We start from the raw sequence: 26,657 nt of genomic DNA on the forward strand, positions 1-26,657 counted from the left end.
AAAAATTTAAGGTGTAAAAAACCCGTAAACCCCATTTAAGTGAGGCTCTAAAAGAGCTCCTCTGGGTAACTTTAAAAAGAGAAGCATGTGCTAATGCAGTGGAGGCCGTTAAAAGCCCAGCGTATGCTCCTGCGTCTGTCAATCAATCAATTTCACATCAATGATAGAAAATATCGCCTGTCCCCTTCTCAGCTGCTTTAAACATCGTCACATTTATTAATCTGGCTCTGAGTGAAACGTTTAAAGACATCCAAACTACTACAGTAGTTTATTCTCGAATCATGAGAATTCTCAATTACTCTTTATTGTCAATTCATGAACATTGCAAGCTGGTAATAATGCAGTTAAACCGTGAAATGCATTTCCAAAATATTAGAAGAAATACAATTAGTCTTAGCAATTGCAGCAATCCCAATACCTATTTTCAAAATAAAGTATTGTACCATGAAGGTAGAGTGAATGTATATTTATATCATTTTTAGTCATATATAAGGGATATTTGGTGCAAAAAAAATCAAATAATTTATTAAAAATAAGAAAATCACTGATTTTCAGAAAAATTTAAAGTCGACAGTTTAGAGAGGCAATGAGTCTGAGATATTGAAGATAGAAAATAAATAAAACAAAAGGCAAACAGTAAGAAGCAGTGTGTTTTATATCAGTGCATAATATCAGAAGGAATTCTGAACACAACAGAATCGCTTTTTACATTGCAAAAGACACCAGAGGAACACTTGAGTAACAGTTCACGTTAAAGCACCCATAACCCCAACCTAACTTTTACAGTTTCTATTGATTTCTCTTTGGAGTGACCCAACAGTAATTCAGCATTCATTAGGGAAGAAGTCGGCAACCTTTCTGACATGAAGGGCTATTTTAAATTTATATTAGAAACCACTCTGGCAGATTTCCTTCTCCATTTGTATATACACAAGCATTCATAAGTTTAGAAGTATCTTCAGCTTCAGGGCAATATTGAGAAATAACATTTTAATTCAAAATAACTGTTTTCTACATTTTAAACTGTACTTTATTCCTGTGATCAAAGCTGAGTTTTCAGCATCATTACTCCAGTCTTCAGTGTCACATGACCCTTCAGAAATCACTCTAATATGCTGATTTGGGCTTGAGCTTGTTGCTCATAATGTTGCCTTTGTGGCTTTTTTCTGCCACTGACGGAACTTTCCGGCTTTCCATGTTTTTCGCTGTTATACGGTAGGGGGCGCTATAACACATCTTCTGAAAGAGTACTGAATCTCCAGATCAAAACAGAGGCGAAGAAGCAGCAGAAATAAGCGAGTATATGTAATCATGCATATGTAAAATAATGCAAAAACTAAAAAATTACAAAATATGTAAAAACAAATATTGCATCACAATAAGTGTAATTGTGATTGTCAAAACATTTGGTAACTAAATAGAATTTTATGAAGTTTAGTGACAACATGTTACAATGTTTACATTGTACAATGACTGGTATACAGTTTTTATTATTGCTTGACAAAAATTTCAAGATTTCAATTCCATTCTTGTGATTTGATTCCGATTTTGATTCAATATTGACTAATTTGTTTATTTGTTTATTTTAAAAAAATAATCTCACCTAATGCTGTAAACATAGAGGGCCCAATCTGCTGGTATTATTAAATGTTAAGAATAACAAATTAAATTAAATATAATGCAGTTTTTGTTATAATAACAATTATTTAATGACATAAGTAAAAACATAATAAATATGTAATATAGTGCTCAGCAAAATCTCCTCTCTAGCTATTTTTTCTATTCAATATGCTATGGTCATTAAATGGCTTTCCTGAGGTAAATATAACATTATGTGATATATAATTGTTTTCCTGCTGTTATAATGACCTCTTTCCGCTCTTTCCACTAATTGGTCGATATTATGTATACTTTCGGTAAGTTGTACTGCATCTTTAAATAAAAAAGTAACAGATGATCGAACCGAGCACTTGACTTCAACGTGCACTTGAACTGAGGCGCTCAGCGATCTGTCACGTCACATTTACAAGCGCCAAACGTATTTTTGTCTGAATTTCGTAATAAAATTGACGAAATCTAAGAGCTGAGAATTAGTTTAATATTAAAAGTACCTCTTTGCTCCGCAATTTTTCTGTGCGTGAGAAAATGGATGTGTGGCGTGAGAGCGTGTGAAAAGTGTCAATTGCGTGAGTCTCACGCTCAATGCGTGAGAGTTGGCAGCCCTGTACTACAATATATTCTGGGGGCCATGAAAATGTTGTGAAAATGGTCAAAAACGCTGGTGGTGGCTGGCAACTTTTTTTTAAAACGCTGGTGGTGAAAGAGTATATGTTTTGTGAAACAGAGATGGCCTCTTGGCCTCTGACCATACTAACATAAACAACAAGTTAAATTTACAATCATATAATATTCCTCACTGTCCATTTTCACTCTTGTGCCAGTAGCTGTTTCCATCCAAAGTTGCAAATTTAACTCATGCACAAAATTGGAATATCGCATAAGACATTTGCGAATAAAGCAGCGTTTCCATCCAGTGAGAAGAGAAGATAATCGTCGTAAATATCACTAAGTAGGAGAAGCCAGTGTATATAATAATTTTTGTATATAATAAATGACTGCAGCAGACGAAATGCAATGTGTTATCTATAATGCTTTCGGAGGAAGATGCTGCTGTTTGGGAACACAGTTCTGGAAGATAATTATACCGAACCACTCTGACGACAGACTTTTGCTCAGGCATTTTAGAACAACCAAAACAGTATTTCAGATGCTGTGCGGCGAGATCGGTCCGCTGGTTTGTCCAGGACAGGTATGCCGTCCCATCACGCAGTTAAGGAATTTATTCGATAAATGTGTTTCAATCGTAGTTTATGCGCATGTTTTCTTATCGGATACAATTTTTTCCAGACTCATCTTGGAATTTCCATCTAGCAGTTTTTAATGCGATATCCCAAAATGCGGATGAAAATAGAGGGATGGAAACATAGCTAATGTTTACTCCTTCAATGGTAGTTTGCGTGCGTAAGGTTGCCGACCCTTGCACTAGAACATTCATTTCCTTTCATCTTAATCGTATTGCACTTAATTCAAATCTATTAATAAAAAGGCATTGGACTACACATCAGTAAAATAAAGGCACCATCATTATAAACCAAATCAAATCTGTATTTGTAAAGTGCACGTACATTGTTAGCATCCCCAACAGTTTCCCATAGTTCTGGACATAAAACAGAAAGAAAAACAACCTAAAAGAGTCAGTAAAATTAACCCACAAACAGGAAAGACTTGGATTCGGAGATGATCTAACCCAGAAAGGCAACAAATGTTGACTTCACCAATTCCACATTGATGGGTTACACACACTGTTCAATCTAAAAAATCTGATTATAACACCCCAAAAACTTCACTTGGTTTTGTACAATTCGTCAATTTAATAAAGCACACAGTTCCCTCACTTTGCAACTTCGCAGCCTACCTGAGCAGCGCTAATACCATCAGTCCTCGCTTGAGTTGTCCGAGTCGTCCCAGTCTACCTCTTCCCATGATGCTTTAGCCCTTTGCTCCCAGCTGCGCGCCTGGGCCATGGCTGCTTGTGGCAAAAGCAAGACACACGCTGAAATCCCGGATACACGGTCCTCGAGGGCTGTCCCGCTCTCCCATCGGTCCTCGTCTGCGTTATAAATGTGAACGTACTTCATCCGACTGCCTTTATCATGTGACCTTCCGCCCATGATGTAGATGCTCCCATCGAGGACGGCCATCCCTGGCTCTCCGTGACCAGCCGGCAGCGGGCTCACCACAGACCACACGTCTGCTGTTGGGTTGTAGCACGCCACCTACACACACAGACCAGACCTGTCAAGAGCCCCTTTCACACACACAGTCTTTACTGGTAAATCACCGCTAAGAGATCATGTGTCACAAACAGGACCTTTTCAAAAATACCCCAAAATTGGTTCTGGCAATTTACCAGTAATATTACCAGTAATGTGCTCTGTGTGAACGCGGAATGAGGATTACCGTAGCTAAGATTACGTAGGAAGTGAGAACGCACTGACATAGGAAGTCAATCAAAGTTCTTATGGAGATGACGTTATTACTCTGCGCTGCTTACAGGAAGCTTTTTAAAGGTGCAACTGTGTAATTTTACTTAATTATTCAGTACAACAATGTTATTGCTAATATTATTGTTACTTGTTCATCAACGGGCTCACCACAGACCACACATCTGCTGTTGGGTTGTAGAACGCCACCTATACACACAGACCAGACCTGTCAAGAGCCCTTTCACACACACAGTCTTCACTGGTGAATTACCGGTAAGAGACCAAGGGCATGATCGGAATGTGGTTGGTACTTTAAAAAAAATCATATATTGTGATTTCTGGATTTTTTTTTTAGATTATGTCTCTCACAGTGGACATGCACCTACGATGACAATTTCAGACCCCTCCATGATTTCTAAGTGGGAGAACTTGCAAAATAGCAGGGTGTTCAAATACTTATTTTCCTCACTGTATCTATATCTATATATATATATATATAGATGGGGGGGTGTATTAACACGCCTAAGACTTTTGCACAGTACTGTATATATATATATATATTTCAATGAAGGTCAATGAAGTGGTGTAAGGTCAACGAATGTCTAAGGTTAAAAATCTACTTTATAACACTTTTTTTATTGAAATGTACTCTTTGTATTCTTGATTTCATTTGTTTTAGAAAATTAAGAAAAGTTCCTATTGAATGACTTCAATGTCATATGGTGTAGCAAGTAAAAGTAATAACATATTATCCAAAAACGGTAAATACATGTAAGTGTACAAATCTTAATGTTATGTTTTTGAGTCGCACAACATCATATTTTTTAACCTGAACTTACCTTTGCTTTAATTGTCATAAATAGTCAAATTATCTTTCATTTTAAAAGACTTATTTACCTTGACACACAATGACTTTTGGAACAGCAATCACATCAAGAGGAAAGTCTATGATGCCTTATAACGGTTGGGGAGCTCACTAGGTTTCTCTTTACTTTACATCAAACTGCAACTGCTGCCAAATCATGTAGTCATTGTAAACTGTGCAGAAGCAGAGCAGGTGTTTCAGAAGTTCAGTACCTTGAGGACGTCTCGTCTGTAACCGCAGCCGTCGTTGCTGCCTCCGATGACGTAAGCGCGGCCCTTGAGAGCTGCCATGCCGTGCCACGCGCGCTCCACCGGGCCCTCGGCACACACACTCCAGTGATTCCCGCTGGGATCGTAACAGTACGTCTCCTTTAGATAAGCCATTCCCCGCCGACCACACGCTATGTAGATCTTCCCATCAATCACTGCCCCGGTGTGGGCATAAACCTGCAGGCAGAGGCGATGACAGTGTAAACATACGTCATCCACATTAAGCTGGAAGTTCATAAACTCATCTCACATTATTGTGGTAGTTGCAGTTTGTCGTGTACTACATTTAGCAGCTTACACTCCCAATAATTATGTTTCATAAGTCTCATATGATCATCAAGTCTCAAGAATACAGTAAAAACAGTAATATTGTGAAATATTATTACAATTGTTTTCTATTTGGATATATTTTCAAATGTAATTTATTCCTGTGACGACTAAGCTGAATTTTTAGCAGACATTATGCCAGTCTGCAGTGTCACATGATCCTTAAAGTGACCCTATTATGCTTTTTTTTGGATTTGCCCTTTCATGCAGTGTGTATTATAGCTGTTTGTGAATGTAAAAGGTCTGCAAACTTTTAAAGATCAAAGGTCAGGATGAATGGGGTTATCATCTCCCAAAAGAAAGAAGCGATTCTGAACTGAAATGAATCGTGAGTAATTCCAGTCTTACTTTCTGCATGAACTTACGTAGGTTTGTAACACATTTGCATAATGCCAGGCTATGGTGTTCATTGGCTGCTCGTGAACAAGGTCTACTTTGACCCTCAGACACTAGTTGATTTGAAACGGTAAAATCGACTCCATCGTAACGGTTCGTATCACTGTGTATCAATGCTGAGGAAGATCCAGAGCTGAAACTGGTAATGGGCGTTTGGTTTACGAAACACGCTGTAAGCGTTCGACCAATCACAACAGGCTGGACCATCTGACCAATCAGAGCAGAGCAACTCTCGGAAAGGAGGGGTTTAGAGAGACTGAATCCTTTATCGAACTGTTTCAGACACTGTGAGAAAAGAGCTGATGCTTTAATGTATATTATGAGAAAATTAAAGTGTTTTTTGACCTTGGATGCATGTAAACCTATTGGTAGGAGACTCCAAAACAAACCTTTAAAATAGCATAATAGAGGCAATGTAATGTAATGTAATGGAGTATTACAGCCTACTTATAATATGACTGTTTTTACTGTATTTTTGATCAAATAAATGCAGCCTTGCCAAGCATAGAGACTTCTTTCAAAACAAAACAATTGTGTACAATGTTGTATCAACAGGAAAGTGATATTTGAAGTAAATTCCATGAATCAGCTGACTGCCAGCCTTGATCATGTGACCTGCCTGAACTAATGCACTGCTCAATTATATGAGAGACTGTAATAGTAATATTTATAATGTTAGCATATCTACAGATAACCGACATAGTTCACAATCAGCAACAATGGATGCATTTTTCGATTTAAAACTCTTTAAATCGGTTTATCCAAAACCGCTCACCTCTCGTTTCAGCGGCGCCACATATTCCCAGGTGTTGGTTTGTGGGTTGTAGCGCTCCACACAGTCCAGTTCAGTGGTGTAGTCTCGTCCTCCGATGGCGTAGATATATTTATCAACCACACAGACGCAATGATCTGCATGCGGTTGCCGTAAAGGCTCGATGGTACACCAGCTGTTGTGGCGGGGATCGTACCTAGATGAGAAGACAATGGAATGAATCAAATACTGTAATTACACGGCTCTCTGGAATACTTGATTCTGATTGGTCAATCACGCCATCGAGCGCTGTGTTATTCCCAGTTGTTATAACAAAACCACTGACAAAACAAAACACAGTGACCCTCATCCGGGTCACTGAAGTCAGCAGCGCTATACACTCGCTAGGAATGGTGGAAGTTTTGCATTTTGGTGAGCTAATAAAATATAAAAACTCAGTCAAATCAATATTTTGTGTATAGTTATTTAATTATGCCATCCAGTATCGTGGACTCGCTCTCTTGTGTCATACAAACGCAGATGATGCCATTTTGTGACTATCGTTTTGTACACTGTTGGATTATAAGATACAAACAGGTACGATTTTAAACAGTTTAATCTGAAATAAATATCTCTGATCTCCATAATTATTTATGTGGTGAAATGCTGTGTAATAAGTGGTATGACTGTATACCGGATCTATTAAATGTCTGTTTAGTTTGAACTTGCCGCTGAAACTGCTCTCTCAGCGGAAGCTTTGCGTTTAAAGAGCTAATGAAATATTTCAACTCGGATCAATATTTTGTGTCTAATTGGGGTCTAAATGTCACTTATGGGGCAAGTGGCCGTGTAATAAGCGGGATAATGTACATCCAGCCGGTTGTTATCTCAGAATAAACCCCTTCAGGTGTGTGTGTGTGTGTGTGTGTGTGTGTGTGTTATCTCAGAATAAACCCCTTCAGGTGTGTGTGTGTTATCTCAGAATAAACCCCTTCAGGTGTGTGTGTGTGTGTGTGTGTGTGTTTGTGTGTGATCTCAGAATAAACCCCTTCAGGTGTGTGTGTGTGTGTGTGTGTTTGTGTGATCTCGGAATAAACCCCTTCAGGTGTGTGTGTGTGTGTGTGTGTTATCTCAGAATAAACCCCCTTCAGGTGTGTGTGTGTGTGTGTTATCTCAGAATAAACCCCTTCAGGTGTGTGTGTGTGTTATCTCAGAATAAACCCATTCAGGTGTGTGTGTGTGTGTGTGTTATCTCAGAATAAACCCCTTCAGGGGTGTGTGTGTATGTGTGTGTGTGTGTGTGTGTGAGATCTCAGAATAAACCCCTTCAGGTGTGTGTGTGTGTGTGTGTGTGTGTGTGTGTGTGTGATCTCAGAATAAACCCCTTCAGGTGTGTGTGTGTGTGTGTGTGTGTGTGTGTGTGTGTGTGATCTCAGAATAAACTCCTTCAGGCTGATCAAGTCCTCAAGTCGGGGGTTTATTCTGAGATAACAACCGTCTGGATGTACATTATCCCTTACTTATACAATAATAATAATTAGAAAAAATGATCACAAATGTAGTATGTAATATATATAATTTGTTTCATGTTATATTAATTATTTTTATATATTTTTCTGTCCTGTTTTTTAGCTATGTATTATTGAAAAGACATTTTTTTTCTCATTATTATTTCATGCTTCATTACTAGAATCATTTCATTTGAAGAATCACTTCAAATAATGTATTTTTCGGCTGTCTGTGCTCAATTAATACGAGACAAATGGAATAATAATTTGCACTGAGAATCTCTCAGTTTAAAACAAAAGACCTCATTGAAATGCTGCTCTGTCTCGATCTAGCTGACATCAGTCATTAAGTGGTTCATGAACGGACCATTGTTTATAACACAAGCAACAATATCTGTTCAGTCAACATTTTGGCATAACTATGTTCTAGTATATTTCTTTATTTAAAGTGTTGCTGTGATACGACATGAATTAAATAAATCTATACAGTTATAAACTATATAATTCAAAAGCACTGTAAATCAAATTACATTTTATCCATTTTTAAAAGTATTATCTATTATCTATTTAATTAATTATTCATTTTTACTGCCTGTATTAGCATTCAGTTTCTATTACACTGTTAGATGAATAAAAACTACTGCTCTAACCAGGTTGCAACTACCAAAGAACTGAAATCTGCATGTGAATGATTAAAATATCCACAACATTTTAAGAAACATTCAGTTAAAGGTAGGGTAGGTAGGATTTTTCTAAAAAAAAAACCATTCCAAATTTGTTTAAACTGTCTTTATATACCAATACATAATTAAAATATAAGTACTCTGAAAAAGAGAGTATAAAAATCGAGTGTCTGTAGACCTCTCACGACTGTTTTAAACACAGCTAATTATTTCCATTCACTCCACCCCCTCCCTTCTGGGCTCCTTCCAAAGCCACGCCCCCAAAACACATGAACGCGCGACGCCAAAAGCTCAGGCTCAGGAAGACGCATTTATTTACCTGAGACGAGTGCAGAGGAAAGAGCGCAGTGCATGCAGTGACATCATGTCAGAATCACATGTAATAAAATACCTAACTTTATCACTATAAATATAAACAAATAAGATGGCTTTTAGTACTCACTATCAAGCTAGCATATCGATACTGGTAAAGTTTAAAATATATTTAGTTTGATTCGGTAACGAGCTATATTTAGGCTATAGGTAACGAGCTATATTTATAAGGCAAAGCTAAAAACAGGTTGCATTGATACACGTTTTTCCATTACCATCAGTTAAACTGTGCTGAAGGTGAATTTCGTGTAAGAGTCATAACATATACGGTGTTTTGCATGTAAGAGTTTCCATGATGAAAACATTGTTGACTCTGATGAGGACTAACGTTACACTCCGGAGACAAGTACCGCATCGTCGGTTCGAGGACAGGTCCGGGGTCGAGGGCGAAGCAGAGGAGGTCGTTCAAGAGTGCGGGCAACCAGGGTCCGAGGAAGTAGTTTTTGCCTTGTTTGCCTTCGCTGACTGCATATGCAGGTGCTTTGAATTTTGGATGCTTTTCTCTGCCATAATTTTACTCTTCGTAGGTTCCGCGCCTCTCTTGCACTCCTCAAATCAAACGGGTGCGCGCGCATATGGGCAGATCTAGCAACAGTGGTGGTAGCCATGGTTGCGAGAGTGAGTGACAGTCGGCCAAACCAATCAATTGTTTCGTCCCGTATGGAAATAATGAGCTGTGTTTATTGCAGATTAAAAGGTCTACAGTCACTCGATTTTTAAACTCTCTTTTTCAGAGCACTTACATTTGTATTGGTATTTACATAATTATGTATTGGTATATAAAGACAGTTTAAACAAATTTGAAAAAAAGTTTTTTTATAAAAATCCTACCTACCCTACCTTTAAGGGATTATTATTAAAATAGTAAATCTTTGAATATGATACTAAAGGGCATTCTGTGAGATACAATAAAATAAATGCAAAAAAATGCAAAGTATTTGGATACAAGAGCAAGTGTTGGAGAAAGTTACTTTTAAAAGAAATATCACCAAATTTTGCCTTACTCCCTAAAAAGTAACTAATTGCATTACTTTTTTATGAAAAGTGATGTGTTACGTTACTTTTGCATTACTTTTTCTCACCTGGGCTGGGCTTGCTTGTTTGGCTTTTAATAACAAAAAAAGTTCTACTTTTGGCAACTGTAAAGGCCCTTTCACACCAAAGGTGAATGAATAAGCCTCAGGCTGAAGGAGATGTAAGTTCACTCCTGTACAGTAGAGGGCGCCACTCAAACAAACCTTTCAGCTGTACTGCCATTCTGGATTGCAGAAGAAAGTTTAACACTCTTCATCAATAATAACAAAAAAATAAAACACAAACGTGATGTTTAACTAAAGTCATTTTTGCTTATTCGTATGGTTGAACTGGATTATTGTAGGTCAGCAGCAAAGAGATTGGTTAATAAAGTGAGATTAAATACATAAAGTATATCTGTGTTATTTAACATTCAAATATTGCAGGTTTGCATAATATTTGCAGATAGAGTTTGCATTTCACTGTTTATATTTATTTTGAGGAATAGCCTACTGTATCTGCTTTTGTGCAAGTGAGGTCTACAATTACAATACCTGTCATGTTCACACAGCGCACACACACAACGCCTCTGCACTTACTCACGATTTCTCTCAACATGAGGACAGGATGTGAAGGATTGTGTTACGTTTCATTATGTTGTTGTTCATGTTCCTGTATTAACAAGTTCTCCTTGTTTGTTACCTTGGTTTCTAATGAATCCCTCCTGTTTCTTGTTTAGTTCTCTGTGTATGCAGTTGTGGTCAGAATTATTGGCACCCCTGGTAAATATGATCAAAGATGGCTGTAAAAATAAATCTGCATTGTTTATCCTTTTGATCTTTCATTAAAAAAAATTCACAAAAATCGAACCTTTCATTGAAGGAAAAGAATTGAAAGTGGGGGGAAAATCGCATTATGAAATACTCCAAAACACGTTGGCAACAATTATTGGCCAATTTTTTATGTTAGTAAAACATTCCCATTCATATTTACATTTTTTAACCAGAAATTGTCTAGCTATGACTTCTTGTTTCACAGGAGTTTAAATATAAGGAAACAAAAAGGTCAAATTCCCTGAATCATCCATCACAATGAGTAAAACCAAAGAATATAGTTCTGATGTGCAGCAAAAGATTGTTGAGCTTCACAAAATAGAAAGATGCTGTAAGAAAATAGCTAAAGAATTGAAGATTCCCATTTCCACCATCAGGACAATAATTAAGATGTTCTAATCAAAGATGTTATGAATCTGCCAGGAAGAGGACGTGTGTCTGTTTCGTCTTAATGCGGTGAGGAGGAGAGTTCGAGTGGACAAAGACTCTCCAAGGATCCCAGATGGAGAATGTAGAGATTACTTGAGTCTTGGGGTCAGAAAGCCTAAACAAAAATCAAACAACCCCTACATCCCCACATGTTGTTTGGGAGGGTTTCAAGAAAAATCCTCCTTGCTCGTCCAAAAACAAACTCCAGCATATTCTGTAGTCAGACACGACTGCAACTTCAAAAGGACTGGATTCTATGGTCAGATGAAACAAACAAAAAATAGCACTAGATGGGTTTGGTGCAAACAGGGATAAAAAGTACCCCATGCCCACTGTTAAATATATCGCTGGATCTTTAATGTTGTGGGCCTATTATTTTGCTGGAGGTCCTGGACATCTTCTTCAGACACATGGCATCATGGATTCTATCAGATACAAACGGATCAAAATCAAAACCTGACGGAAATCTTATAATGGGCCGTGGTTGGATCTTCCATCAGGACAACGATCCAAAACGAACATCAAAATCAACACAAAAATGTGTTAGGGAGCACAAAATGAAGCTTCTGCCATGACCGTCCCAGTTCCCTGACCTGATGAGTGGAGTGAACTGAAGAGAAGAAGCACCAACATGGATCTGGGAATCTGAAGGATCTGGAGAGAATGGAGGAATGATCTCTGATCTCCAAACTCATCAGGCATTATAGAAGAAGACTCAGAGCCTCAGTGTCATCTTGGCAAAAGGAGGTTGCAAAAAGTATTTAATAAAAGGGTGCCAATAATTATGGCCAACGTCTTTTGGAGAAAAACATTTATTTAATAATGTGATTTTCCCCCCACTTTCAATTAAATACATTTTTTAGATTTTTGCGAATTTTTTAAATGAAAGATCAAAAGGATAAACAATGCAGATTTATTTTTAAAGCCATCTTTGATCATATTTACCAGGGGTGCCAATAATTCTGACCACAACTGTGAGTACTCCCTGTTTTGTTCATTCTCAGTGATTATTATTAGTATCTCTTTGGACTTCATGCGTCATGCATATTACTAATACCACGATGTACGTGACACAAGAGAGCTGTCAGTCCAAAAATGGGAAAACAAACTAACTTGGGTTACTTATTTGAAAAAGTATAACTCAGATATTTTGTTGTAAATTTAAAAGTAATGGTGTTACTTTACTAGTTACTTGAAAAACGTAATCTGATTATGCTTTACTTGTAATCAGTTTTGGGTGTAATGCTTTATTTTTAAGTTTAAATTTTTCATTGAATATTTATTTTATTTCAGCTTTATTTAAATTAACAAACACAGTTTTAATAGTTTTTTTTAACAATATCAACACCGATCAGGAGCTCTGCATAGCACTGTGAAGAACTGTGAGAAAGCAAATTCGAAATGCATGATACTAATGAGGAAACATTTTGTGGCATGATGAGACAATATACCAGTTCTGTCAGCAGTTTACAAAAAACCACAATCAAAGGCACTTCCTTAAAGAAAATCTCTTCTTGTTCTCCGTTTTACTTCCTTCAATTACTTCTGCACTTTCCTTTTGGAACTGGTCACTGCAATATTGTGATCATTTTTGGCTCTGGTATGAGAAATTGTTTGTGCATTTGTAAGTTGCTTTGATAAAGTGCCTATATAGTTTAACTTATCATATGCAAACCAGAAGTCCATTTTTTTTGTAAAGTTTCTAGAATGTTTCTAACCTTTAGCCCATCATGTGCAAGCAGAAATAACTGATGATGTGCATGTTTATAATTGTCAGTTTCTTTATGCTAAGTTCACTGGATTCTTAAGTTATTTCACTTCATTTGAGACTCTTGGACCTGATTTCAAACCATGAGTGGTCTTCCAATTATACTGATCTGAGATTTGGATATACAAGTGCAATAATCCAATCCACACTTATTGGATTATATTGGCCTCTGAATTGGATATAATACAAATCCAATAATCCCAAACACAAGACCATATGGGAGTAGCTAAAGCTCAAAGTGAATGACCTGCAATGTCAAACACCTGATCTCTGAATAATGTCAAGCCAATCTGACTGTAAAGGCTGTGACACACCAAACCAACACCAAGGAACAAGCGGTGACGAAAGCGGACTGTGTTGTCACCTTGCTAAGTGTGTGTCTGGGTGAAAAATCTGTGTTTGAACACCACAAACAGCCAAAGGCCAACTAGCATGTGCGTTCTGCACCCGTGTGTAAGGAAATAACTGTCTAAATCAGCTATTAATCGTCTATATTAGTCATTCAAAAAGTGAAACCAAAACTAGGACTGCCTATATAAACCGTTAACAAAGCAGCGCTTGCACACCATTTTGAATATGAATCATTTTGACCACTCTCTTAATTCCAGATGGCTCATGTCATTATGAAAATATTCACATATTGGAATGCACTGGTAAGATGACATACAATTAGAACAGCCTTATGTCTGTGCTGTCTTGAATTATTTGCTCTTTTTCATTCACGTGAACTTCTTTGCTAAACTGAACAGCCAATCAGTGCTGACGGTGCGACGGATGCCGACTCAACATGCTCAATCGGCCATAAAGTCCCAGATCGGGTCCGACAGATGTACAACGACGGACAGACATTGGCTTGGTGTGTCAGGGTCCATTCGGACGGGATTAGTTTTACAAGATGTAGTAATGTATTTTTACCACAGGACGTCTGTAATAATAATGGCCAATTCGCACGGGAGAAGAAATAAGTAAAATAAATAAAGGTAACTCGATTTACGCACCGCTGTCACCTTCCCGTCGTCATGTTCGTATTACATTGCTTCCTGATATCATGTGCGCAAACACATATAACCTATATTTATATAGGCCTATATAAAACAGTTAGGTCCGGTCGAATGATGTATTAAAGGGATATTTCACCGCTGGAAAGATGAATGTGTATTTAAATTGGGTCATTTATGTAGTAGAAATGTGAAATTATTTTAGAAGTTGGTGCCTTCTAGACTGAGAAAAGCCAGAAAATGTATTTTTGGCTCTTGTGGATGAAAGACAACAACTCCCAGAATGCACTTGCTTCGCTGCCCTACGAGGACACTCCCAAGCCACGCCTACCGGTTACAGAGGGCAGTATCGGGAGAAATGATACAGCTAGGCTACTAGTCGACTTGAAACTGAAAAGACAGCGTTTTATCGTGAGATCCCCCTATGGGCGGGTTGAAGACATGCGGGACGAGCTCCTCCTACTGGCTGGAGTCTCTCGCCTCTGGACAGAAAAGCCTCAGTGACGATAAATGACCATTTTTGCAACATCTGAGGTTTTTTTCCAGACACACAATACAGAAATCTCTCGTCTCAGGAGGACACGAGGGAGGGAAGCACGGTCATTCCAAAATACTACCGGGTTTCTACTGATGCAAAGCTTAATGCTATTCGGTGATGTATGCCTTTAATTAACTTCAGATTGGATTGTGTTGGTAATAGGCACTTACATAACGCTAAAAGAAGCTTTGTGCCTCTAACAAGTGCTTTTGATCTTCTTTCTGAGTTTTGCCACAGACTCGTCCCAGCGTCTAGAACACAACTGAATGCTTCTTCAAGCACATCCATACTTGGAAAACCGCAGAAAACTACTTTTAAACAGGAAATGATGGAATATTTACGTACATATTTACAGATTAGTATTACCTGAGGTAATTTTTCCAGACCTTTTTCCAGAAGGTAAAAGTCGCCGTAATCTTTACTGACATTGATTACTGAGATGGCACATTCGGACGGGACTAAAATCACTGAGAAACTATTATTCAGTAATTAAAGTAATTATTACTTCACCACACCTCTCCATGCAAAACTAATCCCGTCCGAATACGGCTTAAGAATGGATCAAAGTCACTTCCGGACAGACTACAATCAGAAAGCATTCATTCATGCCCCAACAAAGATGTCATTGCTGGAAAAGATGGCTCTAGTCAAGTCAAGTCACCTTCATTTATATAGTGCTTTTAACAATATAGATTGTTTCAAAGCAGCTTTACAGTGATAATAGGAAATTAATGTAACAGAGATTGTTTTGGCTTTACAGCAGCTTTAGAATAAAGTTATTGTCCAGCTAAAGTTAGTTTTGATTGATTCACTTCCGTTGCAAAGATCATTAGTTATTAACTTAGGGGCCGCTTACACGACACCGTTCTAACAGAGAAGTAGAGAGAGTCCTTTGTACTCTACAAAGAATTAAAATATGATTGAATATGTTGACAGCATAATCCTGACTGTTTTAACAACACTAAATACAAGCACTGTTCTTCTAACAACTGTTCTAGATGCATAGGTGCATTTCACCATCTAAAAAAAAGAAAATTGACCGTAATGCAGCGCCACTTACCGCCAGCATCGAGATTCAGCGCGGAAGCCGCTGGTGTTCTTGTCTCCGCCAACCAAGTACACAAAGTTATTGAGCACCGCGATGCCCATGTTGGACATGCGAGGAGCGCGTTCTGCACCCAGACTCCGCCACTCGCCCCAGGAGGGGTGGAACACCTGGAACCGCTCTTCATTGTCCACCAGTGCGCTAGACGAATACATGCCACCAAATCCCAGAATGCACTGGGAGCTGCAGCGAGGCTGAGTGAGTGGGGTTTGCATGACCGGCTGCCACAGCTCCTGACTGTGGTAACGTAGAGCGGCGGCCACAGATTCTCGTAGCGGACACTGTTTTAACCGGCTGTGCAAGCGCTGCAACACATGCTTCTCCATCAGACAGAACCGCACCGCTTCCAACATCCGCAATGGATCCTAAAGGAAGAGTTCATTTGATTTAGATATCGCCAGTGTAAACTTGAGTAAAAGTACAGATACCATATTAAAATCTTACTCTAGTAAAAGTATAGGCCTGAGTACACATTTTCAGTTTTACTTGAGTATAAAAGTACAAAAGCACTTGATTTTTAATGTACTTAAGTGTTAAAAGTGACAAGTACTGATTGATGAACCATATATTTATTCTAGCCAGCACTAGTCAGACTAGTCAGTGGTCAACAGTAATAAGAAAGATTAGTGCATACAATTGTATTTGAATATGTGTAAATATGTGCTGCATGATTAATCATGTTTTAATCATGGTAACGATTTTTGCTTCTCTCGATTAGTTAAAAATAATCGTCGTGATATTTGCACATATTTGGTAACAAGCCTCCACTATCTTTCCAGTTTGGGGTTGAGAAAATTTCCCTCCTGTTATCCTCAAATTTACCAATTTTTTTCCCCTCTGGGGTCAATTGGTGATTTTTATGTTTTATTGTTTATGGTCCCGCTTCGGATGCCACGATGCCATCAAGCGGTATCTCTGGTCGTAATCAGTCCTTCACTGACCAATCAGCGTTCATTAGCAGAATGCTAGCGTGTTATGGGCAACAACAACTCAACTTGTAAGAAATCGAAAGGACATAAGTACTCGTTCATTCAACTTTCGACCTATAACCCATGTTGAACTTGCAAAACCTACAATCAAATGAAAATGAGTATTGGAAGCGTTTCAGATATTTCAGTATTGATATTAATTGAAAAATCTATATTTTTGACAAAACTACATTGCACTTAGTTTATTATTTCAGATGCCTTTTTAAAAGATTGCAATTGAAAAATATATATATTATATATAAAATTAATTCAACCAGCCAAAGTGTCTAGTAGGATTGACTGCGTTTCAAGCCACTGCTGAAATACACATGCATTATTTTGGCGGGTGTTAATGTGAAGCCTTGATTGTTACCGTCCACTACTGGATATCACTAGCCCATCTGTTCCTCACCTGTAAGCACACCTCATCCTTCTCCACCTGTTCAGGGGTGTAATGGTAGTGCAGGGCTGCCTCAAACACCTCGTTCTCGGAGCTCACCTCCAGCTCGTTGCTGGAAAGGACACTCAAGATCTTTTCCGCAGGAAGCTTTCGATACACGGGCGTACGCGAGAAAGTCTGGATGTTCTTGAGCAGATATGAGCGGATCTTCTCCCCGAGCTGGTTCAGCCCGTATATGTCGGCGAGCTTTTCCACCTCCAGGATGTTGTCATCATCCAGCCAGGAGAACAAGAAGTCGCAGCAGAAGCCGATCACATCTTGCACCTGCAGAAGAGTGGCGGCACACAGCACTTCTTGAACCGAGTCCAGGTCCAGTTCCAGCTCTGAGGTGTAAATGAAGTCCAGCAGTTTCATCATCGCTGTGTATGTGACTCCATGAACTGGGATCTCAGTTTGCTGCATCTCCCGCAAACCGCCAGCAAACATACCCCTAAAACAACACAGAGACGAATGAAACACTGTACAGGGAAACAATAACCATGTAGCTCAATCTTTTGAAAATCACGCATGCTATACGGAGCCATAGCCGTGTGGGCAAGCGCTCCGACATGATGCGCTCCGGGTGACCCGAGTTCGAATCCCAGCTCAAGGTCTTCTCTCCTCTCCCATGATTTCCTGTGTGTCCTCCTACTGTCCTATCTAAATAAAGGCGAAAAAGCCCAAAAATATAACTTAAGAAAAGGAAAGAAGGAATGTGCTTGTGTTAGATACACAGCTGAGAGTCAGGTCGAACAATAAAGATGATTAAGTTCAGCTAATCAGTTTTATCACAAGAACATGGTAGCTTTACAATATTCTTTAAATATACAAAATAATCATAGGTAATAAACCATTAATAGTACTAAATTAATTTATTCAAAATTCATACATTTGACTTAAATACATATCTTCTATAATAACATCTGAATTCTATAATTCTTTTAATTTCTCCTTTATCGTGGATATTTTTATGTGTCATTGACCCACATAAATAAATAAATATACATAAAAGATGTCACATAAAGTGGCTGTTGATCGCTGACATGATTAGTAAATTAACTGATGTGCATTCTCAGCATCTATTGAGTAGTTTATGTGAGAGTGGTGTTATATGAAAAAACAAAATATTTACGATTATTGTATAATTATTAGGCATGTAATTTTATAATCTCATATTAACTGAAAGACTTGGTATATTTGTTCTTCTAGAAAAGTATGTGTCACACTGCAAAACAGCTGAATATTAAATTAATATTAAATGAATAGGCCTATTAAAAATGGTGAGGGGTTTGGACAATGATACTGAAACAATGCTTCTTCTTTTGGCCTTTCTATTCATCACAGAATCCTGAAAAAATAATATCTCACGGTTTTCGCAAAAAATATGAAGCAGCACAACTGTTTTCAACATTGATAATAATGAGAAATGTTTCTTGATCATCAAATCATCATATTAGAATGATTTCTGAAGGATCATGTGACACTGAAGACTGGAGTAATGATGCTGAAAATTCAGCTTTGATCACAGGAATAAAGTACCTTGGTGATCATAACCTTAAAAAATTCGTCATTTTTAAGGGAGTGTCACACATACCTGAAATAGTCACAGGAGGCCGCGAGGAGAATACGGTGGGCCTGGATGGGTTTTCCCTCCACCAAGAGCACCACATCGAACAGAATGCCCCCTTGCCGCAGCATCAGGAGCCCGTCTAACAGCCCCTGTGAATGGGCATTACTGCGGTATTTCTGCTTTGCACAGGGTTGAGCGGAGCGAGCCGTGGAGGAGACCAAATCATCAGCCATCTTGACACAAAAATGCAAACAAAGTGAACCTGCTCACATGTTTGTGTGCAGCTCCACACTGCTGCTGAATGAAAGAACAGGGAGAGAAATGAGTAAATACACGGAAAACTTGACCCTCATCCGGTGTATGTCATCCATTGGTACTAATTACTATGGAATAGAAAGTAAAAGTAATGTTAAATCACACCACCATGTGAATAGGAAGACATACTCTCATTTACAGGAAACAAAGACCTGTCTGTCTCGCTGCATAACCACAGAGAAACAAGAAACAGGTCAAAAACAATATTTTAATTAAAATGAGAATGCATAATCAAATAAATACAAATAATCTTAAGGGGAATATTGGCTTTGTACCCCCCCCCCCCCCAAAAAAAAGAGTGTCAGTCTTCAGGTTGACACCCTTTACTTTCACTTTAACACTTTTATTTTTAAAATGTTAACATCATTTAGCTGTGAAGAGTGGCCTGTGTTTATTCCTATTCGCAGCAAGTGCCACTAAACCCAACATTACGATAACAAAGATGATGTGGTCAAAGGCTGGATGTGATTTATTCAGCTGACAGCAGTGTGTGGCCGTTACATAAACTTACAGTACAGCAAATGTAGAGTTTGTGTGAGATCTGCAACACTTCAGCTGCCGTTACACTTACCGGAAATGATCGGATGTTTCTAAGAAGCCTGTTGATGTCGTATGACAGCAAAAACTCGATGATGATGATGATTATGACTATGATGAGGATGCTTCAGTTTGTTTGTTTTCTGATCGCCCAGCTGAGTTTCCCTGTGATGATGTCACAGCAGCACTTCCGGTACAGAGCAAAACAAATGACATCAGCAGTGGCTGTCAAATGAAAAACACTGGACCCCTTTCACAGACTGTGATCACGTGTTTTAACGCTCATCAGCATCGTAAATACTGCAGTTTATATATATATATATATATATATATATATGTGTGTGTGTGTGTGTGTGTGTGTGTGTGTGTGTGTGTGTGTGTGTGTGTGTGTGTGTGTGTGTGTGTTTGTTTGTTTGTAATTTCGGTTGTAATTAGTTAAGCAAAAAGGAATCTCTTAAAAGTCTTGTCATTTCACAAATATTCAGTAAATAAAGTTCACAAATAAAGTTCAGTTTCCACACTGTAGTATTTGATCTGTGCATAAACAATCTATGCTACTTGATGGTGTAAACTGATATATTAATTTATTATCGTAATCATCCATATGTTTATTGTGCTTTTACTTTTACTATGTACTGCACTTTGTTATTCTTCTACTTATTTACCAGCTAATGAAATGTATGTCTCTCACATTCACAGAAATAGCCGTACTCATATTACACATCAATCTATAATTAACCTATTGACTGTTTTGTACTCATGTGAGCAAACTACTCTTCTCATGTTTAGACACTTGTATATTGTAAATTGAAAGCCTAATTTTATTTATTTATTTATTTATTACTTATTTAAAATATGAATAAGAGGCCAGACAGGGCAGTAGATCATAAACAGTGCTTCCATCGCTCATGATCAGCAGAGGGCGCTAGTGCTGTTTTTCTCAGAGCATGTCAGGACGAATGCGATGTTTTTCACCCTTATGTCTCATGATGATGTACACCTACACCACCATCAGCGTGTTTAAACCTGACATAAGTGATTTTTTAACTCGCATTAAAACCGTGTGTGTGTGTGTGTTTGTGTGCCTGGTATTCCCTATGTTATGGGGACAAAATATTAATACCAGTGTTTTTTTGTTTAGTTTTTTTGTTTAAACCTTTTTTTGAGCCCTATGTGAAAAACAGCTTTATAAATCATACGAAATTGCGTTTTTTGAAAATGTAAAAATGCAGAAAGTTCCCATAAACCATATAAACCCAACTTTACGTGTGTGTGTGTGTGTGTGTGTGTGTGTGTGTGTCATTAATATTAAACAGACAGACTGACAAGTGACAACATGTATACACTCATAATTTCTATTGGTTTTATTGGATTATAAAGCAACTAATCAGAATCTAAAACTTACTCATTTCCACATTATATAGCCTACATTCTCATTTCCACATTATATACATTCTAGTGAAATACTATACACATGATAAACAAAATATATATAACACATTATACTGTAACACATTATACTGTTATACATACACATAAATCCTGTATGTATAAATTTATATCAAATGTTTGTGCTAGTACAATTCCACCAAGGCTTTTCAAACAACTTTTCTGGAAATATGGGTCAAATAACAGTTTGTTCTGCTTTCTTGTCTGCTTTCTCTCCGTCTTCTCCGTCTACTGAACTAATGCGGGAACATTATGGGAAGAGGTCTAGCCAGACTGGATTTAAACTTTGATGGCTGGAGACCCAAGTTTGGTTTGAAGATGAAAAACGCACCAAACACAATATTCTCTCATCATTCCTGATTTCTAACACACACACACACACACGCACACACACAGCGTTCGGCTGATCTCGCGTCTGTCAGAGCAGAAACTAAAGCTGCTGCTCTGTATGTTTTTCTGTTGTCTCTGATCGCGTTCAAATGTCAATTACATGAGCTTATTTCGTCCATTAGATTGAAAGATCTGAAAAAGCTCATACATTTACTCACCCATAGACCCTCCCCTCAAAGAAATCAGGACAGAAGTGTTTGAAAGTGGACAGAAGAGACGGATTAAAACACCAGGTGTAAACGGGAATGTGTCTCCCTCGTCTACTTGTGATCCGATCGACCAAAACACATCTTAATACCAGCTGTAAACAAGGCCAGAATGTCGTGTGGCGAGCACAACGATTAAACATGTCCGTCTCGCATTTACAGTGAAAAATAATGGAAAAGTAAAGCACTGGAATGAAAAAACACGTTCAACTCTTCTTTTTTTATTCCTGTGCAAGATGAATTCTTGTAACTAAAGCAGCATTGTCTCAGGAGATCTCTGTGCTAGAATCACAGTATTGCGCGCGCGCACACACACACACATACACACTGAATAAACAGCTCCCTTCAAGCATGGTTTCTCTTTAATGTGCTAATTTTAAAGACATCCTGTTCTAACTTAAAATATTCAAAGCTGTCACACTGGCATGTCATACACCATGCAGTGTCACACTGTCACAAAGCGTTCAGCTAGCATGTAGGATGTCTTGTACACATGATTAATTAGGCTGTTAATTATCTTTCAACATCCCCACTTCCACAAAAAGCTTATCTGCATTTGGAAAACCTCCACTAGTATCAGTGAGGTGTAATATATGAGGCGTTTACTGGGGGACACAGATTAGCAAGTGGAGCATGAAGCTGTTTTCATTACCAATGACAGCAAACAATTGCAAACCACCTGCAAAATGCAATCATTTCATACATCTCTATCTGCCAAATTAGCCCTTTTAAATGGAAACGATGTCAGCATATCACACAAAGATGGTGGTACGTTCCGTAATGAGTTTTTTGCTAAGATAAGCCTGCTATTCTGCTCTGTGCTAATGACCTGATGGTTCATTGAATTAGCTTTGTCCATGGAGACCGCACAGCGAGGTTCATAAAAACAAATGATGATATGTCTTCCGAACGGGTTGGTTTAACAGTACCAGGAGACTCGAGCACGTAGCGCATGTCACTGTAGTTCAATATGCTAAACAGCTTTCAACAGTAGGCTATAATTATTCGTGGCTAATCGTGGCAGCAAATGATTAATATGCAAGCGTCGTTTCGTTGTCGCTCCAGGGCCCGTAATGTTGTTTTAAAGTGGTGTTTATTACAAATAGGCTATTCCTTTTGGCCAATTTCTGTAGCCTAATAAAACAGATGCATCAAATTTCAATTAACTAGCTTAGACCAGTATGATTTGTGTTTTTTTCCCATTTTTTAAACATGTCTGTAATACACTGAACAAAATTATAAATGCAACACTTTTGTTTTTGCCCCCATTTTTCATGAGCTGAACTCAAAGATCTAAGACTTTTTCTATGTACACAAAATGCCTATTTCTCTCAAATATTGTTCACAAATCTGTCTAAATCTGTGTTAGTGAGCACTTCTCCTTTGCCGAGATAATCCATCCACCTCACAGGTGTGGCATATCAAGATGCTGATTAGACAGCATGATTATTGCACAGGTGTGCCTTAGGCTGGCCACAATAAAAGGCCACATGTGCAGTTTTACTGTATCGGTAATTATATCTCCGAATGCGAATGAACTGACTCTGAATTTTAGTATTGCTTCTTATATGAGCATCCTTTTTCAAATTCAAGGTCAATATTGATTTTCACTAACGGCAAAACAACAAATTATCTGTGAATTTATTTGGAACTGAGCTTTAGGAGCTTTCCATCTTTACTCTCCTCCGTTACGTTGCATTCGGAGATCGACTATTTTTGACTGTCAAAATGCCGGCGGACACAGCTACTGTGAGTTGTTCAAAATCTTTCTTTTTAGTAAACTCTGTGTACACAAACAATGTTCTCAATGCTCGAGTTCATGTGTAGAGCCCCTGGTGATACTTCGAGCAAAGTTTCATGTTGTGTCGAGCCTTTGTAGTGTTTTAAAAATAGCGATTATTGATGCTATCATGGAAGTGCCCCAAGCACTCCCATTCAGAAGGCAATTTGACCGAAAATAAAAGAGGTTCTTTATAATATAATTTCCTGTTTTTTGTTATCTGCATGTTGACTGGTTGCATCACATGACACATATCACATTTCAAATAATAAGCAGTGAAACATTTTTGTTAAAGTTTTTTTTTTTTTTTTTTTTTAAAGAAATTTTATAAAACATATGCCAAACTACTTTTTTAACAAATTTAATTTTTAATCGTTTTTTTCTTCATTGATTTTTCATCTTTCACTTTCCAATTAAACAAACAAACAAAAAAATTCGGGAAATAAAAACATGCTTTTTTAATGCATTATTTGATGAAAAATACCATGCTGGGGCCAAGAAAAGATAGAAAAGAGTCAAGACTCCACATTTAGTGTCTCTTGCAGTGAAATAGCCCATGCAGTTAATCTGCATTGTTTTTCATGTTTATTTACTTGTACGTAACTAATGTCTGTCACAGTACTCAATGAAACAGTATGCTAGGTTGGCTGAACAACTGTCTTTGTATTGCTTGCTGGTGTACGTGCGCACTTCTGTGGAGCGAGACTTGCGTCGAGGATCATCCTGTCTCCTTCGGTTAGTGTCTGAAGACCTCTTGGCCAGGGCAGTGATGCAGATAAGATACAGTTACATCATTGTCTGGTGTACGGGAAGGGCAGGAAGGGAACGAAATGCAGGTTACAGTCAAGTGTCCCATCATGGCAAGTTTTATTTCACCATCACTTAAGAGAGACAGCATTGCTTACACACACACAAAAAAAGTACATTGCTTTCATTGTGCATTGTCTACTTATATCCTCAGTTATCCTTTTTTGTCTTACACCACAAAGGCACTGTACCAAAGTCTGCACCTAGGAAAATTGGAAATGATTAAATATCAGCTTTGTCTTAAAATTCCCTCAGCAGAAATAGATGTAAAGGAGACGTACAATAAGAATATATATAAAATGACAGTGGATAGTATTTCTCAGATACATTTTTCAGTTCATATTTTGACATCCTGAGCACAATTTGAGAGACTGTCGAGAACTCTCTGAAACTGTACCGGAGACACACACATGACATTATTGAGGGCTCCTTTAATCTCATTGCTGTTTGAGAAACAGCTGAGATATTGAAATAATCTCACTTGTCATTTTTCTTTCCGCATGCTAAATACATTTTCGTTCAGCCAAGATCAAGGAGATTGCACACGTCAAAACTGATTCTCCCATCACTGTGACATTTCAGAAAGCGGCTTTAGTACACACTTGATATGAGCATCATGGCTGCTGTCTCCAGCGGAATATTCAATTAAACTGACTGGCACTGGATCAATGTCCTCTTGATATACAGATTTGCTCAAGACATTGTTGTGTATTTCTGCTTCTGGCTTTTACTAGATTTCCCATGGGCACTTTATGGAAAGTGATTAAGGGAAAACATGTTACATAATGTGAGGTGCACTAATAGATTTCCACAAAAAGGAACTTTGCAATTACATACATCTATGTGCTTGCCAGACTTTACAGTTGGACACATTTTTCTAATACACAATATCTTAGTGTGAAAGTTTAAAATCCTGTGCTGTGGGTTGTTTACACAACTGATGTCTTGTCATACTGCTTTGAAAAAATAAATAAATAAATAAAAACCCTGAAGTGAGGCCACCCAGATCCCTCTTTGTTCAGTGAAGATTTTAGAAGTATTGATCTGTGCATGATTACACTTGTGAAAACGAAGTGTGCTTAATTGTATTGAATTGCACTTCAACTCTTAAAGTCTCCCTGTAGTCAATAATTTTATCCCTTAAAACTCATCTTTGATTTCCTTGAAAAAATATTCCTCATGCCTTAAAATATCTTGAATGTAACTCTACATCCTTGCCTCATTTAGTATACGCGGTTCATGTTGATCTGATTGGTTACAAGGTAGTTTGTGACGTTAGAAACACCAGCGATTTCAAACCGTGTTTTTGAGACTGTCTTTGGTTCACTGCAGTTTTAAGGAGAAAATACTCAGCAATGGTGTCGACTTATGAATTTATTACACATGGTTTGTCTTAAAGCATATTAAAAACACCACATAGACATATAAACAACATTAAAAACTTAATTTTCACCACAGGGGGCGCCTAATTTTATTAAAAAAATATTGAAAATTATATTTAAATAAAACTATAGGCTACTAGCAGATGACATAATATTAATTAAATAAAATCACAAGGTTAGGCTATAATTGCCCACAAACCCTTGCGCTGTAGAAAAGAGTTTGTGATGGCTGTTTTTTTTACAACAATATCCATGAATGAAACACTTTCAGGGCAGCTTTTATTAAATATAGAAAAATAATTATGATATACTTATGAAATATATCTCTCAATACTGTCATACTGTTGTACTACATACTTAAAAGCATGTATACTTTCCCACCCACCTCAAATTACATACTTTTGTAGTGTTGTAGATGTATGTGAATGGGGATGCAGCCCAGGAAAAGCTGAGCAAATAAATTGTTCTTCCCCGTCACCCATCGTGTGATAAATGTCTTTTCCAGACTGTTGTCGGTTCATTCCTCTCTGTCCCTTGAGTCTCCCGCCAGAGTAATACATTACATTGCGAGGTGTAATTTGTTTTTGATGGAGTCAGTCCATGACATAAAGCATTGTTCCAAAATACTGGAACTTTAATTGGACTTATATGGAAAGCTTGTTCTTTGCTCCAGAGAGAAGAAACAATTTGACTTTGCGCATATTCAATGACTGCATTTACAGAGACGCCGAGTCTCCCACTCTTGCTCTCCAGAGAGAGTTTGGAATATGTGAATATGAGATATTCGCTCAGCAAACACTTGGTGACTGTTCTTTTGCTAATAAGTTCAACAGGTGTATGAACAGAGAATGGTGTCATGAAATGTTCTCTGGAGCGGAAGCTTGTACCAGGGAGTGGCTGAACTGCACACAA

General features: G+C 37.9%; 1 protein-coding gene across 2 annotated transcripts; it reads right to left on the minus strand.

Moving 5' to 3' along the window:
• Window positions 1-267: 267 nt before the first annotated feature.
• klhl22 (kelch-like family member 22) lies at window positions 268-19,948 on the minus strand. 2 transcript variants are annotated; one of them, XM_084086925.1, is made up of 7 exons: window positions 19,766-19,948; window positions 18,904-19,173; window positions 17,283-17,760; window positions 15,858-16,267; window positions 6,679-6,871; window positions 5,124-5,357; window positions 268-3,836 (listed from the first exon to the last, which is right to left on the minus strand). In XM_084086925.1, exons 2-7 carry the CDS (start codon window positions 19,110-19,112, stop codon window positions 3,495-3,497), a joined length of 1,866 nt encoding a protein of 621 aa, XP_083943051.1. In that variant the 5' UTR covers window positions 19,113-19,173; window positions 19,766-19,948; the 3' UTR covers window positions 268-3,494. The 2 variants fall into 2 exon arrangements, with proteins under 2 accessions (XP_083943051.1, XP_083943050.1); XM_084086924.1 differs by having other exon boundaries at window positions 18,904-19,176; window positions 19,766-19,928.
• Between the last annotated feature and the right edge of the window lie 6,709 nt (window positions 19,949-26,657).

Source organism: Abramis brama (assembly GCF_963993115.1).
Source record: "Abramis brama genome assembly, chromosome: 16".
Lineage (NCBI taxonomy): Eukaryota > Metazoa > Chordata > Actinopteri > Cypriniformes > Leuciscidae > Abramis > Abramis brama.